Source organism: Diprion similis, chromosome 1, assembly GCF_021155765.1.
Source record: "Diprion similis isolate iyDipSimi1 chromosome 1, iyDipSimi1.1, whole genome shotgun sequence".
In the NCBI taxonomy this organism is placed as follows: Eukaryota; Metazoa; Arthropoda; class Insecta; order Hymenoptera; family Diprionidae; genus Diprion; species Diprion similis.
Genome location: NC_060105.1, coordinates 1,336,077 through 1,355,378, shown reverse-complemented (window position 1 = coordinate 1,355,378; position 19,302 = coordinate 1,336,077). Strand labels below are relative to the sequence as shown.

The 19,302-nt window shown below is 34.8% G+C and overlaps 1 protein-coding gene across 1 annotated transcript in view; it reads left to right on the top strand.

Moving 5' to 3' along the window:
- The first annotated feature begins 145 nt into the window (after positions 1 to 145).
- The window catches only part of LOC124408758 (terminal nucleotidyltransferase 5C), a 62,075-nt gene continuing 42,918 nt past the window's right edge, over positions 146 to 19,302 (top strand). Inside the window, exon 1 of the mRNA XM_046885927.1 lies at positions 146 to 639. Within this exon, the coding sequence (XP_046741883.1) occupies positions 331 to 639 (309 nt within the window). The 5' untranslated portion in view covers positions 146 to 330. The remainder of the gene's footprint in view (positions 640 to 19,302) is intronic.

Genomic DNA, 19,302 nt, shown 5'->3' with positions numbered 1-19,302 from the left:
ACCCCTGTTGTACTATACGTACAGCATCCGAACGCCGTCGAGATTCCAATTAAGCCCTGGATAACTATAATTTTATTATATCATACACTTGATTGATTTTAAAGCTGTTATATATAGGTATATTCCTGTTTTCATTTTCTTTTTTACACTTGTGTTTTAAAATCGTTTTTGAACATTGTTGGAGTAGCTTTTGTACAGAAAGTGTTGAGTAATCTTATTAAAAATCGAGGATTATTCATCGTCGAGTATTTGAAATTGGGGTAAAATCAGGTTGACGTTGGAAGTAACGGAATCGTGGTTAATAAGGTTTGTTGCGATTATTTTAACAAAATGGCAGCGTCATCCTCGTCGCTTGTGACCAGCAGCGGTACGACAATGACAAGTACGATAAGCGCGATAAGTGAGGACGCGGAGTATCGTGATGATGATCTGGATGGTGCGGCTTCAACGGGGCGGGGAAACCGTCATGAAGAGTGTACGGAAACCGTGCGGAACCGCCAGGAAGACTCCGAGGAGAAGCTGGAGCAGGATGCCAAGGAGAAGAAGGAGGAGGAGGAGGAGAAGGAGGCCAGGAGGACGACGAAGACCTCGTCCAGGAAGACCGATCTGTTCATCTCCGAGGCTCTGCCGCTGATGCAGGTAAGGTTATGTAACCCGGCATTGCGCCGCGTGGTTCTCCCCTGATGTATACGACATGCACATGCGCTTGGATCCTTCTCCGAGCTAGATGGAAAGGAGGTTCGCCTCGAGCTGTATCGACGCAATATGGAAGTGGTGGACACCCACGCCCTTCCAACGCTTGCAATTCGCCTTTAGATCTAAGCAAATATGCTCATACATGTAATGCGTTTCATACTTTTTAGGCACGCCGAGGGGTTTAATGTTTCAAAAGATTTCCAAAGATTACGATTCAGTTTCACAAGATTTTTCAAAGGATTGTGAAGACAGACTTGACGATCAGATATTGATTGAAAAGATTTTAAAATATATCGTCAAATTTCAGATGATTTTACTGAATGTGTTGGATTTCAATGATTTGAAACGACTTGAAATGATTCACGGAAAGGTGTATCCACACCGGATTTCAATAGTGATTAACCCCTCGAGGCAGGCTTAATATATTAGCGTTGAAGCAGCTTCTGTAGAGTCTGAAGCTTATCGCGAAAGCCTTCATCGAATGAATCATTGTTTGCCGACTTTGATCAAGGAAAGAATACGACGAGCTGTAAACGAGATGTCGTTCTTGCGGCTAATATTTTCTCAACACTCGAAATTATCACTGTCAGCGGTGCTTAACGATGAGTCGTTTGTTATGCTTGGAGTAGGTATAAATACATAAAAACACACATGCATATATATAAAGTACCGGTGTTTTCACCTACAAGCATGGCTTTAACGACGAAGATAGAATTTTTTTTTAAATCTCCTTCGGTGTTTTTCCACCTTTCTTCTCTATACAGAATCGACCCTCGTCTCTCCGTTTGTTTTCGTCATTCCGAGTATCCGAGCAGTCCGAAAGTTGATAATATATATATATCCATGCGAGGTCAGACCGGGATGACTTCTTGCTTCCTCTGGCAACGATGGTCAACAGTCCGTGCATAACTAGCTTCTCATACCTACTCTCCAAATTGACAGTCTAAAATTAGCCTCTTCGAGACGCACAAACACACGGATGCCCACATCGTCACTCGTGGCTCAGGGTGTGTCGGATCTAAGATGAAGGAAGTTTGTACGTCACGCCTCGCAGAAGAAGAATAGAAAGGGTAAAATCAACCTCGTTACCTTCGTCCAGAAGGTTGTTTCCATCTCTTTTCCTCAGGTCAGATTATATCCACCCCTCTGCAGACACGCGAATAATTGGGGTACCATTGAAGGGTGTAACGAGACGTCGGCGCCGCGACGCCACGCGTCGTCCAAACATTTTAGCGTCCACTAACGAGCCACGTTGCTATAACGAGTTGCTGAAACACCTCTATTACAAAGTGGCCAAAAAATTAAGCGAAATTTTGGAAAGTTCGTTGAATATAAAAATTGTCCACTTTTCACACTTTCATCTCGATTACGCCATATGCATTAGGAATGATAACGTGACGCGTTGATTTTCAGACATACCTATAACCGACTCGGATGTCGTAAATACACGCGACGATAATTAGTCTTCTTTCAGTAAATATTGGGTATATATATATATCTTTAAACGTCGACGTATATCGTAACCCAACGATGTCTTGCGCAACAGGTATAACCTGTAACATAATTTACACTTTACATACCGTACGTGCATTATCAACGACAGCTGTCGCTAATTCGACTCTGCCAAGTAATAAAAGGAAGAAAGAAGAAGAAAAGAAGAAAAAAAAAAAAAACGCAAGCAAAATCGACGACAATTTTTTCACAGGTGTCGAATTACTCGTACAATTTTGCTTAATTGAGGCTCGCGATATGAAGATTTATTTCTATGATAGTTTTGAGCCAAGCATAGGGAGGGGGAGGGAGAAACTCTAGGTCACGGCTCTCTCTCTCTCTCCCTGCTTTTAAATTTGGACCGTTTCTCGGCACTCGGGTAGAATGAATCGCGCGAAACCTCCTCTCCTCTCCTCTCCTCACTTCTAGTTCGAAGGTACCTAAGTATAGATTCGCAAAATAATGGAGTCGCTCTTCGACGCCTGTTTTATGATTTTGTCACTAGCCACCTGTTGCGCTTTCATTGTCAGCATACATATATGCACGTAACCGTTATAATTATCCTGTGCAAAAGTTAAAGGTAAATTGCATAAATAGAGGTAGAAAAAAAAAAAAAATAAAAAAAAAAATAACAAAACATTGGACAATATGAAACGAATTTAAATTTTAATAATTCAATAATTCCAGCGGCAGCTGTTACGTAATTTACACCGAAACGTTTTTCATGTGTATTTATTTTGTTAACTCGCATTTGTTGTTAATAATCTCGATTCTTCTCGTGCGGCTGAACGTCGTCGGTTGGATTTAGAATCCGAACTACGTCGTCCCCGCATCTTGTTTTTTTTTCTTCTCTCTCTCTTTCCCTCTTACTTCTTTCCTTTCAAGGCTGCAACGTACCGGCAACAGCTTCGTCGTGTGTGTGTGTTGAAGATTTTGACAAATATTTGAACAACCCAACGTTCCACGTTTCACGTTTGAATTATTTTCACCTGAATACTTAAACATGTGTGTACTTATTTTCCCGTTTTATCCCCGCCCTGCACTTCCCCCCCGAAAGGCGGAGGGGGGGGGGGGGGGGGGGATTGTAAATAAATAAGAGATGAAGATGATAATGATAAAAACCAGTTCAACAACAGAGGACGAAGACCCGATCGCAATTATTGCGAAATCGGCATCACTTGTCGATTAAATTCCTCGTAATAATAAGTTTTAAATATTAAGAAGACGAAGAAAATGTGTAGATGTATATATTATACGAATTTCATCCGAAGTAGGCACATCGCGCTTCATTATCGTAGAATAATTATTTATCGGCCGCAGGCTTCTGCGGTCACTCGAATCTACAATTCGATATATTCGATACACGAATCCAATTGAGTGTGCGCCTAAAGCACCGAATTTTCGAAAAATCCTTTAAAGCAATTAAGAACATTGACAAAACGCATTCCAGACTTTGTTATAGCGACATTTTTTCCCCAATTTCGCCATTATCTTTGTCTATAGTTCGATTTTCGTTTCGCGTTAACGTATCGTTTGCAATAAATCGTCAGATCGACGTATAGATATAATCTCCTGTATTTATATTCATAATTTTCACTCAATCGCGTTCTTCTATTTTCTCGAATTATCGCTTATATTCTTGAATTTAAAAAAACTTCATTTCCACCCGCATTCCGAATCGCGTATCTTATATACACGATGTGTTCGTTGCATATAGACTTGCACATTAAACGTATGCACCAGGTGTGCACACACTTGAGGAAATGTTACGAAACTTCTACATACACTGCGCATACTTGACATGAATATATATATATATATATATATATATATATATATGTATATATGGGGCATTCCACGTCAAACCAACGGTTCATCGGCCTGACCTCCTGAGATTCTGATGACCGATGGATTTTTGTTTTTTATTTAGGGAAATTGCGTAATTACGCTGAATAAATGACGTATTTTATTCAAAGTTCCTGTTAAATGCGTTTTGATTATTTTTATTCGAATTGAGCCTCTTTTTCTTCGCTTTACTCTTGAAACAAAAAGAAAGTCGAATTTCACCGTAACCGAGATTTATTTTTTTACTACAAGTAACCACCGTTAAACGTATATTCGAAGAAAAAATTCTCTTTTTTTTTTTTTTTTTTTTGCTTCTATGAAAAAAAAAAGTTGATAAAGAAAAAAAATATTCAGCATTCTCATCCCGTTTTTCAACCATCACGTAAAAATGTATTTTCAAGTCCCTGATTTAACAATTTTTATCAAATCACGCAGGCAGTTGCAGTGGGAAAACGTCTTTATCAGAGGCTGAGATTAACGTTTATACATACAACACGTCACGTATTATACACGGTGTATTAAACATTTGATGGGTGGGGGGGGGGGGGGGGGGGGGGGGGGCAGGGCAAATAAAAAATGAAACAATTTCACCGTACATATAACATAATTATTATGAAACATGAAAAATAAGCGTAGACAGTACCTATTTAATTACGTATAGCTGTAATACATTTTTTTTTTTTTTTGTTTTCCACGATATTACACCGTGTAATATGGTGGATTAATATTATTATTCGCAACTTGCAGTTTGTTTATTATAATGTCGGTAGGAACAGGAAACTGTATCCGTGCTCGTTTAATTTTATCATCGTCGTATATTAACAAGCGGAACAGAATTTGATTCTTCCTGCTCTTTGTGTTGCAAAGACTAGAAAAAGACAAAAACAAAACGAACGAAAAATGGTGTTGCGTAGTTTTTACCTCTTCTTTTCTTTTTTTAATGTTTTTGTCGTCGTTTGTTTGTTTCAATACACAGCAAATTCTTTTTTTTATTTTCTTTCCCTTTGGTGCATTTTTTTTCTTTTCTCTCTCTTTCCTCGCGTGCAAAATTTGCTTTTATTTTCTTCTACTTCGTTGTTTTTGTTTTTATACAAACCTTGTGTTTTATCGGTTCACACATCTTTCCGCGCACATCGCGATGACTTAGTGAAATTTACTTGAGATTATTAGAAGAGTGAAGAGTATATATATATATATATATATATTATACAGTGTGTGTATAGTTATGTGTATAGGTATGCAGGAATTTGTATACGACTGTGACGCGTTACACTGTCAAGCTGATGCTAATCTAATATTAATCGAGGAAAAGGTCACGCGGAAGCGCGCGATTTTCATCATACGCGGTTATGTCTTCCCAATACTGTGCAAGGATTCGTTGTGTAAATTCTATACACTTATACCTAAGCAAATTGAAAGAAAGAAGAAGAAAAAAAGATGTACGTTTAAAATAAGAGGACTTTATAGAGGCTATAATGGCCTTTGAACAACTCTACCTATACCTATAATTATTTGCTTAACAGCAAATGAAGTAAAGGATCGAAAAACAAACGAATAAATTAAACAGATCAACGCCAGATTTATTTTAATACTGGATTTAATTTATTCAACGATCTTATATCGCGAGTATTTAAAAATAAGAATAATAATAATATTTGTCATTTTTTATAAGAATTTTGTTGCTTTTTTTTTTCCCAGTATTGTTGTACAATTATTACTGCAGGACTAATGAAATCTAAATCGAAACAACACTTCCGTTTTTAGTTAATTTCTTCTCTTTATTTTTATATGAATATTACAATTATTTTATTAATTTATTTTTATGTGCAGTTTAATTTTTAAAGAATGTTTTTGCGAACACGCACTCTTGTTTTATATATCAGCGAATGTAGAGGCCGTATTACACATATTATAAACAGTGAAAAATAATTTAATGTGCCTCTACTTAAGACTATATCATCAAACCGCGACGTGAAATATATGATATAAAGCGAAAAATATCATATAAGGTATTTATTTGCTCAGACTTTGTCGAGATGTATGGGTCAAGCTGGAGATAAGTTGATTAAATGAATTTTGACTCGGTTAATTATAACCGACGTTGGTGTATACATATATATATACATACCTACGTACATACTTAATCCACACCCACATAAAAATAATAACATGGACGTATGCGCACATTTTATATTAGATAATTAGGGTTCTAATATTTTATTCTTGGAAATTTTTTACTCATCGTCAGATTAAATAATCACCCACACATATCGCGTTCTGCCATCATCACGGGCCTATATTTATAGGCACTAGATCAATTTATATTCAACAATTTGTACGATTGTTACGAAATTTTTGGGCCCCCTGGGGGTGGGGCACTCGGTCGACGTATTCCTTGTTTAAATTGTTTGCGTGTATCCTGTTATTTTTGTTATTTGTTTATTTATTTTTTTTGTTTCCTACTCGTTTTCACCAGTTTTTAATCGTTTTTCGATAAATTATCGGCACTGCATCGTGTTTTTTTCATTCAATCTCTTAATTTTTCATTTTTTCCTGGTATTGTATAATACTTTTGGATATCAATGTCAACGTATCAAACTAGAAATAATTATTTGATTAATAAATATCCATAATCCAACGGGCTGATTGCAAATGCGATAAAGTTAGTATTTTCTTTTTGTTAAACTCGGTTATATTGAAACGATCTTACGTTACGTAAGTAAGTTCTTTATGATTTTCACGATTTGTGATTATAGGCACACCTACTTCTTGATCAAGCCTTCCGTAAGTGTTCGATATACACGAGGTCTGTCTGTACAATAATATATATATATATATATATATATATATATATATACACCTGATTACGTTATGCTTGTAGACAAATTTATGTGTAACGTTCAAAGCTGCAAACAAGAGACAGAGAGAGAAAGAAAAAAGAGACGAAAGTGCGTTGAAATTTTTATATTCAATATAGAATCTCGTTCGCTATAAAACATCAGCTATTATATCATGTATACTATATTATGTGTTAAACGAACAAATTTTTTGTCGGCAAGGTCGAGAAGCTGGCCGGCTGTGAGATCAGACGCGTACTTTTAATACAAAGGAGTCTCTCTCGGTGAAGAAATAATTATTATTGATAATAAATGATAGAACGTCACGGAGTCTGAGATGCTAATGAAAAACGGAATAAAAGGAAAGAAAGAGAGAGAGAGGGAGAGAGAGAGAGAGAGAGAGAGAGAGAGAGAGAGAAACAAACACACTTCGACGATTCTGTTTTCTTATTTGTTTAAACGATGTGCGAGAAAAAACCGGATCGTTAATTTTATCGAAGCGTGCGTGTATTGATACGGATTGCTAATGAGACTGTATAATGACAATAATTGTCATCTTAACGTTGCGCTGCACCGAATATTAATATCGAGGAGAAGTGAAAGAGAGGAAAAAAAATTCTGACGTCAAACCCGGAGTTTCAAAAAAAAAAAAACTTAAAAAAAAAAAAAAAAAAGCAGAATACGCGTATAACATGCAGCGTGTAAAATCTTCTAAAGTTTAACAAATTTCGTCACACTTTTTTGTCAAATTTTTTCACACGCTTGAACGATCGATCGTTCGATCTTCTAATTAGAGGTGACAGATATTGAATTAAAATCGAACTCACCTGTAAAATACGAAGCTACGTGACTCGGCAACCTTCGTGACTTTGCGAAATTGCATATTTATAGTATCCGCACACCGCACACAACACGCTTATAATGTGGTTACGTATCACGTGTTGGTATTACAGCCGTATAAAATTAACGGTAAATCAATCCTCGACTTTTGCTTTCTGCCAGTTTTTTTTTTTTTTTTTTTTTTTTTTTTTTTCCCCCTCCTTTGGAAACACTTTTTGTTGGAAAGGTGTCGAAAAAAAAAAAAATTGATACAAATCACTGTACAAAAGATCGATCTTATTGATAATTTCTATTCAATTATTATAATATTATGCAGTATTGAAAATCCAATTTACGATGAGAAACTTAACAATGTATGGTTGTTATATAATAAAAAAATAATAAGTATTACAAATTTGTTGAATTCCTTTTTTTTTTCTTTTTTTTTTTTTTTTCCCCCCCTCCTTTGGAAACACTTTTTGTTGGAAAGGTGTCGAAAAAAAAAAAAATTGATACAAATCACTGTACAAAAGATCGATCTTATTGATAATTTCTATTCAATTATTATAATATTATGCAGTATTGAAAATCCAATTTACGATTAGAAACTTAACAATGTATGGTTGTTATATAATAAAAAAATAATAAGTATTACAAATTTGTTGAATTCCTTTTTTTTTCTTTGTTTTTTCTTTTTTTTTTTCTCATCGGTGCAGGGAAACTTGGGAACTGCGGGCCAATTTTTTTCTTTTGTTTGTATTTTTGAATTGATTTCGTTTGTTCTGTTCATTCTTTAGCCAAACAATCGTTATACCAATAAATATACATATAACGATAATCGCTAAAATTTGTGCATCTTGCGGGCATTTGTCGAATACCATCCTATCTGCGTCGTCGTGCGCTTGTGGCTCAATTCGGAGATAACCTCTTTTGCGTTAATTACTCACGCAATGATTATATATATATATAGATATACATATGTATATAAGTGATTCCCGCTTATTATGCGCTACCTATCTTACTAATGATATCACGTCTGATGCATTGATCTCTGCTGCAGCGGTCATCTCTCCAAAGTTTATCATCATTTCCAATCCAAATCCGTCTTGATTCCTATTTTTTTCTTTATTTCTCTCTATCTCTCTCTCTCTCTCTCTCTCTCTCTTTATTGCACTCCCTATATAATTGTAAATCTTTATCTTATACCATTTCTATGAAGAAAATAAAAGTATCTATCTTCTTTTCTGTTATCTACAGCTACACCTCGTAAAATTATATAACTACACGATGCAGTAATACGCGAAATTATTTATGGCGTAACAAAAAGAAAAAAAAAAAAAAAAAAAAAAAAGAAAATGTGTGACAAATTCGCAAGTATATCCGATTCTCTTCAGATTCTTCTTCTTCTTTTTTTTTCAATCTTTCCTCCGATCATCTCCAGTTTTTTTGGTAAATAAAGCGAATTCGCTGGCTGATATTGTATATATATATATATATATATATATAAATATATAATCACTTCGCATCCTTGTTAGGTACTATATATGTATGTATATATACCTGTTTCTCGTTTAACTTCTATATATTTACCGATTGTCAGGCGGACCTTACTGCAGAGGAGGCAGATTTATAAGAGAGCCGTAGAAAGGAAAGGCCTTGATATTTCGTGCGTATAACAAGAACAACTCTTGGTGAACATAACCCGCGTGTCTCTGCCGACACTTGTTAATTCATATGTGTGTGTGTGTTTGTGTGTGTAATTTGTATACCGTATAGGCGACATTATATGCAGTCTGTGCTGCTGCTGCCGCGCACACAAGGGGAAAACCAATGGCCAATGATCGTTAAACCGGCAAGGCCAACTCGACCAACTAGCCTGCAACCCGACCCAACCCAACCCAAACCCATCATGGGAGAATTAACGTTTCAAAGTGTTTCGATCCCGGGAGAGACGCTTGCGACTTTGAGAAACTGGAGAAAGGAGGGAAAAAACAAGTCCGGTCAGAACTGGTTACCAATTAATTCTTCACCCTCTTTTTTCAACCATGGAAAATGGCTATCTGAAAGGGTCGTCTTCTTCTTCGTCTTCGTCTGTACAGTTCAAAGATTCGATGTAGAATATTGATTTTCATTTTCGATCTACATTTTCACGTGAATATATAGGTATGTACATATAATGGATCATACGTTCGACAAGCAATTTCGACACACCCAACCCAACGGAGAATAAAACTGAATCCATTGCACCTGAATTGAACTTTTTTTTTTTTTTTTTTTTTTTTTTTTTACCTTCCATTATTGACACTCTCGAGTTTTCTTTTTTCAATCTTCTGTTTATCACCGTTTATACCAAACATACGGCTGTCTGTTATTGTTGTACGATTTAATAATATCATACGAGATAGATATTGATCTGATCGTCGATCAAACTGGCCCGTAGATACTGACTTGCGATATTCTTTCGCAATGTGAAACAACGTTTTGCTTTCATTTCACATATTTTCATATATGTCTCTTGTGTACATAAATTATATACAGTTACGAAATTCTCTTATCTTATCATCTTGGCGCGCGGGTTTCGTTTTAAATAAATGTATGTACAACGAACGACAAAGTTATACGTTGTATACGTATAGGTAATAATATTAATAATAATAATAACAATAACAATAACAATAACAATAATAAGAAAGAAGATGAAGAAAAATAAAAGAAAACAACTGAAACTGAAAGGTCTCGCGGTGAAAAATTTCCCACCTTTTTTTTTCTATTCACCTAGCAAAGAGAGATCAAAGAAGAAGAAGAAGAAGAAGAAGAAGAAAAGACATCGTCGTAATTAATTCGGCCGTAACACACGCACGCATAAAAAAAAAAGAAAAAAAAAGTTAATGAATAATCAATTGGAATAATTAGTTGAAAATACCTGTTACATATGAGGAATTCCACAGGTTTTCAGCAAGGTCAAAACCCTCACTATTTTTCAGAGTCCTGCAATATTTTTATTATCAAAAGGTACCTACTAGGAGTGTCCGTGATTTTTTTTCAGATTTTTTTTATGAGTCCTGCTCCAGATATCTCAATTTTTGAAAAATGAGAATCAGTTTTTAACTAGATGCACCTTAAAAACTATGGCACAGGAAAAAAAAATTATGGAACAAAATATTTTTGATTTTGAATGAACTTTTGACTTCAATAAAAAAAAAATTTTTTCGTACAAAAATCCTATAATAAATGAAAAAATCGATTTTCAAAAAGTATGTGTATTATATGTATGTAAATTTTTCTGAATTTTCTGTTGTTAGTGTGGACATACAGAAAAAATTGGCATCATGGGCCGCGAACTGGTTTAGAAGATACGGGCTGATTTGCATTTTTTTAAATTTTTTATATCGATATGAATTGGATGATTAATTAGATGATTAATTGGGAGAAACTTTGAATTTCACATAAAAAAATACATCAAACTTTTTTGTATGTTATAAGATTGATTTTTTCAAATTTTCAAATTTCTCAAATTGCAAGTTCATCGGAAATCACGATAAATATTCGAATCATCAGTGACGGATTAAATTGATCGGTGATTCAAATATCTATTGACCAAAGTGATTGCTAAGTGCTTACGAAAAAAATCGTTGACCGGCCTAATAATTTTGGTCGAGGAGAATTTTTTGTCAAATTATTTATTATGGCATCGGGTTCGGGCACGAATCAATCGTTACACGTTTTTTTCGTAAGCAAATGTAATGCCTGTGCCATAGTTTTTAAGATACATCAAGTTAAAAACTGATTCTCATTTTTCAAAAATTGAGATATCTGGAGCAGGACTCATAAAAAAAATCTGAAAAAAATCACAGACACTCCTAGTAGGTACCTTTTGATAATAAAAATATTGCAGGACTCTGAAAAATAGTGAGAGTTTTGACCTTGCTGAAAACCTGTGGAATTCCTCATATACATTTTGTAATTTACAGAATTTTTTTTTATGGAATTTCAATTTCTCTTGCAACCGATGATAGTAATAACGATGGATTTGTTTACTCTACCGAATATGGTGGAGGAATTTTTTTTCGATTCAAACAATTGTCATTTGATTGTAAAAAAAAAAAAAAAGAAGAAAGAATGAAAAGAAGTGATCGGAACAACAATTTCGTTTATAGTGAGTTTTGCTCGTTGCGTCTACTAAATTTAATGGATATACGTTGCATATCCACGGATTTAATATCGCGACCGATTAGCTGTAAATAATAATTATTACAAATAAAATATTCTGCACGAACGACGTGCTGCTACGAAAGAGATAATAATTTATCAACGTTACATCTCGGCAGCTGCTCGTGCAGGCTCTATTTTGATATACGGCATCCTGCAGCGTTATCCTCAGCTGTTAGGTGTGTATGTTATATATATGTATGGGGCATTCCACACCCATTTTACCTCTCAGATTTGGCGCGCGATTTTTTCTCTGTGATTGTTCTCACTTTGAAAGGTACTCGGTTTTTTTTTTTCTTGAATCTATTTGAATTTTTTACAATTTTTAAAAAGAATTTTATCGACTGACCAAAATTAAAAACTTGAAAAAATTTTGAAAAATCCTGCGTCAGATATTAAAATTTTTGAGCTTGGAGTGGGATGAAAACCGTTAAAAAAAAATTGGAAGCCAAAGTCATTTTACTATGGATTTTTGAAAATTTTTAATTTTGATCGATCGATAAAATCGATTTTAAAAATTGTAAAAAATTCAAATTCAGTCTGAAAAAAAAAAAACAGTGTACCTCTCAAAATGAGAACAATCATAGAAAAAATCGCGCGCCAAATTTGAGAGGTTAAGGGTAAAATCCAGGTCGAATTGGTGTGGAGTGCCCCGTATATACCTATATCTATCGTCGTATACGCAATTCGCGTGAAAGACGAGCACACCTCAAGTAATAAGGATTTTACAATATTATAGCTAATCACCCGCCGGGCGATTTCATCAATATGATTATTGTTATAATATAACACACGAGTCCTTATCAGCCGCATGTAATTATAGCACAGAATAACAACGATCGGCGGAGATAACGTAACGTAAAGTTAACGGATGTGTTCGATCATGTGTTATAATAAATATTATAACAACAATTTTACGCCCGAGGGTAAAAAGCGTCAAAAACTTGGAAAGATCGATTCGAACGATTCATTTTTCGTTATTTTATTTTCACATAAATTGCAGTTTGAAAATTCGATGTATACAACAGCCCTTCCAACTTTTCATTCCCACCCTTTTCCACAATTCCGTTATTTACATTTTCAGCTAGCTAATTCGAACGATGTATAATAATAATAATAGTTTATATCAATTGTTTCAAGCTAATGAGACGTATTTTCACGGAGTCTTTATCAACAAACGTGAAACGAAAAAGAATAATAAATATATTCTATTTTTTTCAATTCTAATGTCACGACTATACGTCCCGATGAGAGAATAACATTTTTTTAACTCCCCGCAAGAGTTTATAGCTCATTTTGCGCGTCAACAGTATATTAGAATAAAACTGATATACACACATACACGCGATATATATATATATATATAATCGTGATAAACATATCGAGTTTAACAGGTATAATACGTACAACACAGTTACAACAATGTTACACCGCTCTTTATGTTTACCGGTGCAATCGAATCGAAGCATTATTATTAATTCGATTATTATCACCGCGTACCGTTAATCGAAGATGAATAAAAAAAATAAATAATCCAATGTATACGAAATTAATTAACATAAGATCTTGATAATAACAGGTTTATTATCACCTTTGAACACTTATACTTACGTGTCGCGCAGCTTATACGCGAATAATTGAATGAATCACCCATACAAGCAGGCGTATCTTTTATTCATTCTCCTTTACTCATCGTTCATTTCTCATTTCTCGTTCTCGATTATAATTCGCGCGTTACGGCGATCACCAATTTATTTCTTACACACGTAAAAAAAATTATTTTACACCTATGCTTTGTACAGATAAAACACACACGAATACCTTATATACGCGATATAGTTTCATCCGCATATCCGGTCTTCTGCGTGGTTATCACGTTATCACGTTATTGTATAGATATAGAAAACCATGCATCCGCTAATTTCTTTGCGGAAACGTAATTACCACGATGGATATTTTTTTTTCGCATATTTTCTTTCAATTTTTGCCAATTGCTACAATAAACAATTGAACTTGTACATTTTATTTACATAATTCAACGTACATGTGTAATGATTGTTACACTTATGTAACATATACGTGATATACGTGTGTGTTTATTTATAACATTACAAATATGTATAATTTATATATGTATACGTATACAAAGTATATTATTATGATATTATAAATATAATAATCGCATTACACGCGGTTTTACTTTTTTTTTTTGTCCATCACCTGTATCATCGGATATAATTGTTCTTCCTCGTTATTTTTAAGTATTTTTCAACATACATTTACCTATTTATAATTTATATATTTATAATTTAAAGACCCGAAATCCAAATAAAAAAAAGCGAAACTGTTACAAAAGGGTGTAATTTTTAGGGAGAAATCGGAGAAGCTGCAATAATTATTATTATTTTTTGTTCATTTTGCTTTTTTAGCCCGAAGTTTGGCCCTTTCGAATTAAGAGGACGCAGTATCGAAACTTTGCAAACGCTTCGCACGGTTTCAAAATGAAAGAGGGAACTTTTGGCCACGTTTCAAAATCTCTTTTTACTTATATCGACACACCATACATCGACTCTGTCTGTGTATTATACTATAGATATTATACCTATTCGTGCATACACCGTATATACACGTGTAATAAACTCGTTCAGATCCATTGTACGATCGCCAGTGTATGTCGCTATAATAGAACGGCCGAAACTATGCGCTGTTTTTTCTTTTTCTTTTTCTTTTTCTTTTTCTTTTTCTTCTTCTTTTCCCTTTCCCTCATCTTCGTTTCGAATTCTTTCTCTTTTTCTCTCTTATCTTCTAAATATAAATCTGCAGCAGAGGAATCGCATCTGTGCAGATACTCTCCGAGGGATCTCTTGGGAGTACAGTCCGGTTGAAAATTTTTGTCGAAAGCTGTTTGCGTCCTCTTTATACATTACGTTATACACATACTAATATATTCACCGCTGAAGCTCTACTGACAATAAGGCTCGATACCTTATAACACACTCTATGTATCTTATCGCTGCACTGCTGATCGCACTTAGCCATGGACGAGATAAACGCGAGAGTGGCAAATAACTTGGAACCTCTTGTTTCCCGGATTTTTTTTTTTTTTTTTTTTTCAATTTTTTTTGTCGTTTTTCAAGAGAGGACAAAGCACAGGCTAAGGCTTGTATACATATATAATATGCTGAGACTCCGCCATAATGTAAGATTTTTTAATGACGAAATATACAATATTTCAATGAATGTTCTTTATTTAATTCGATATTGAAGAAGCAGAAAACAAAGACTTTGTTTCGTTAAGAAATTAAAAAATAAACGACTGCTTATCTCGATTTTGCGTGTGGAAAACCGCAGTGATACTGATCACTGCTTATCGTCGGATCATTTTTAGGATCTATTTGTATATGGCATATAATAATTAATAATCAACATTGCATTATACGCGTTTGAATCTCCCGCTAAGATTCGTCTTATCACAACTAGATATTGAATGGTTATTATAATATACCGTGTAGATATTTTTTTGTTAATTGTATTAATCAAGTCGAGTTGAGAACTGCGACAAATATTTATGTAACATATTACATATATGTGTATATAATTATCGATTTATTGTTTCTATGTGGTTTTTTTTTTTGTTTGTTTGTTTTTTATAACGCTTGGACATCCGGTACGATGATCAAGTCTAACGTAGATGAGAAAAGTAGAGTATAAAAAGAAACGAACGTCGGCTAAAACCGTTGCTGATAAACTTGCGATCAGAGATTATAATAAAGGCAAAGTCCAAACCGTGTAGGACTGCAGTATGTATAATATTATGCGAGATGACAGATATGTAGGTACGTTAGTATATTATATACCAAGGGCGTAAAGTACGCTTTTTTATACCGGGTGTCAAGTTTGCAGCACGAGCCGAAGACTCTTGGGCAAAAGTATTTCATTATTTCCCGCTTTTTGCAATTCCTAAGCGGGAAAAAATGAAATATTATTGCCCGCTTTTTTCAATAAGCGGTAAAAAAAGAAATATTATTTCCCGCTTTTTTCAATAAGCGGGAAAAAACTAAATATTATTGCCCGCTTTTTTCGAGTCGGTAAAAAAAGATCATCTTAGGACCGTTTAATAGGTTCAAAAACTACAGAAATCTTGCATGTATATAAATATATACATCTTATCTGTCTAATCCGCGTCTAATTTATCGATGTGCGATCTTTTCGCCCGAGAAGCCGATGGTTTTTTTTTTTTTTTTTTCTTAAATTATTATTATTGATTTTTTTTATATCTTTTACTGGATATCATACAATCATGAAAATGTAATAAACGTGAAATAGAGCGTGAAAATTCATGAGGATGAAATCAGTATGAAAAGTTTGTTTGTGAGAAAAATGGCCTTACTTTGAAATTTAGTGAATGATGATAATTCTGAAATTGTGCGATAACGATTGTTTTTCTTGTTTTTTTTTTCTTTATCTCCCTTGAAGTTTCGTCACGTTAACTTTACTAACTTCAACCTCTCGTGAAAATGCGAGTGGAAATTGAAGGAATGCGATCCGCACAAGGTTTTGTTAGAAGGTTACACTCGTATAACGTAATTGTAATTATAACGTATAAAGCGGTAACGGGCTAATTTGTTCGTGTCATTCGTGCGTGCACGCAGCTTTATGCTACTGTTACACCACCCATAATGCACCGCGGTACAGATCTTGATCTTAAAAATAGCGCCACTCAGCGACGACCTTTAGGCGCTGGTTAATTAGTGACCGCGAGTAATCACCGTATTTAACCCGATAATATACGGGATTGTCAGGTTTTTTTTTTTTTTTTTTTTTTTTTCTCATCTACATACACACGTCCCGGATTACATCAAACTAATCTCTAATCTCTAAGTAGTTCGCGCTATAATCGCTGTTTAGCCAACGAACGCAGAGATGTGGAGTATAGAATTAGGTGTGTGTAACACATTTTCGCGGATGCAGCATGCCATGCTTATATATATATATATTCCTTTTCCTTTTTCCTTATCCCCTGCCGTCCGCTCGCCTCTGGCTTCTTTTTACGATTCACCTTTTTTTATCATCGTTCAACGCACCGCGTGTGGTAGACCTTGTACTCCGCAGTTATTATATCCATTAACTTGTCAAGTTTTGAGGATACTTACGGAGTCCCGTAAGTTTAAGTTGTTCAGGAAATTGCGTTTTCGAAACACGGATGTAAATGCTGTTTTTAAACTCAGGCACGGAAAGGTTTCGGTTTCGGGTTTCTTTTTTTCTTTTCTCTGCCGGACTGTGTTTACGAAAAAATGAAACGTTCAAAAAATCAGAAGCAGGAGTCGTTTTACTATAGATAGTTGATAGATATCTCAAATTAGGTTTTTTTTTTTTTATTAGCAAAATAAAGAAAAAGGCCAAAAACAAATAGAAAAAAAAAAAAAAAAAAAAAAATTGCAAAAAATGTGCAAAAAAATTTCAAAAATCAGGTATGGCGTATGAAAACGTTTCAGCAACCATCCATTGTAAAATGACTCTCGCTTCTAATTTTTTGAAAACGTTTCTTTTTTCGAAACAAGCTTGAAAACAGTAAGAAGGAAAATTTTTTCCATCACTTCTGTTCTGAGCTTGAAAATTTTGATACCCTGATTTCCCGATGCTTCAGAATTATTCTCACATGTTTTAATTTGTGTCGATGAAAAAAAAAGTCTGTAAAAAAAAAAAAATTTTTTTAGAAAATTGAAATCGTGTCTGAAAGATGTTTAAAAAAAAAAAAAAAAAAAAAAAAAAAACGAATGCCTTTGAATGTGAGAACAATCATATTAAAAATCGCGCGGCAAATTCCAGAGGTCAAGGGTCGGACCCAGGTCGAAATGGGATGGAACGCCCCATATAATAATATTCTTCTTTTCGACCGCTCTCATCCAGCTTCAACACAGTATGCGATTTACTCACACATATAACATCCATCATACACCGTCTGCATTGGCAAACAATCGAGAAGGCATCGCACCCGACGCGTTGTTGAACTTTAAAATCCCTGCAGCAGGTTGTGCGAATAATGGAGAGTGACTTGACCGAGGGGGGGAAAAAAGTGAGAACCGCGAATTCCTAAACTATGACGTATACGTACGTAAAGCAAACGGTATACGTAATAGCCTCTCGGCTCTTGTGAGTCACTTCACTTGCTCTGCGCAAAGTCGTCGCAACGGACAATTCGATTTAATAAATCAGCCACCGGGAGAACTGGGTCTGACGGTGATGGCTCCTCTGGGAAGAAACGGCTTCGCTTCCTTATACCGGGACCATCTCTAGAAACTAAACAAGAACTGCGCATGCGCCAAATGATTCAATTTCATTGGCCAGCGAAATTGCCCCGCGGAGTAATTTTCGTCAGCTAACCAAGGCGACCAACGTACACGAAATGTGACAAGGCTCTGAATATCTCGCGCGTAAAGTAGCGTATTGAGGTTAGGTTGTTATTTATTCCTACTTATCGTGAATTTTCTAAGAAAAGTGTCATTCAGCAATACCGTAGTTGATATTAGCAGATATTTAATCGACACAATAAAGGCGTCAATGGAGAAACAAATATCAAAAGCTACAGAAATTGGATCAGTTATTTATTGAAAGAAGAAAACTGAAATTAAATGTGGAACGTCATCAACGAGTGGGAGTCTAGACAAACTGAGGCAGGTAAGTAAAAATATTGTTTATTTCAAACAGATTCTTTATTTACATAAAATTAAAAATAAATGGATTGTTGAAACCCAGTAGAGGGTTGCTCCAGAGTAAATTTGTTACAGTGCAGTGCTCCGGAAGCCAGTAATCAGTGCCAATGAACATGAAATATTAAAATAAAATCAGTAACTAGGAATAAAAGAAATAGTGTATCTTGAAACACAAAGCTTAGGAGTACAAAAAGTAGCAATTCGTTTTTCTGTCGCAATTTATTGAAAATTAGTGGTATTCAAAACAATTAGAAGCTCTTGTCTGATGATAATATCTTTTAATATTTTCATGTGGGAAACAAACATCATCGAAGCGAGACTAAAGTTGTCAGGCGTTGAAGCGTGTAAGTAAATTTCTGATACTATGATATTTGCATATTACAATATTTTCACATGTATTCAATGATAAAATTCGTTTGTTCTGACAGACTTGAAGTTTCAAGTTTGGATAATAGGATGAAAATCATACCTTACCTGATGGTCGAAACGTTTTGGTGGCTAGGACCCTAGTTTCTCGATTGGTGCCACCGTTCCAACCATCGAACCTGGTTGTTCCGTTGTTCCATTAGACAACAGGTATCCGAAGGAATTTCTTCTGGTCATCGCCACCTTCTGAACATCAGTCGTGGCAAAATTGAAGAGCACGACACACTACAGATCATGGTGTTTGAATATTCCATCATTTTAGATCT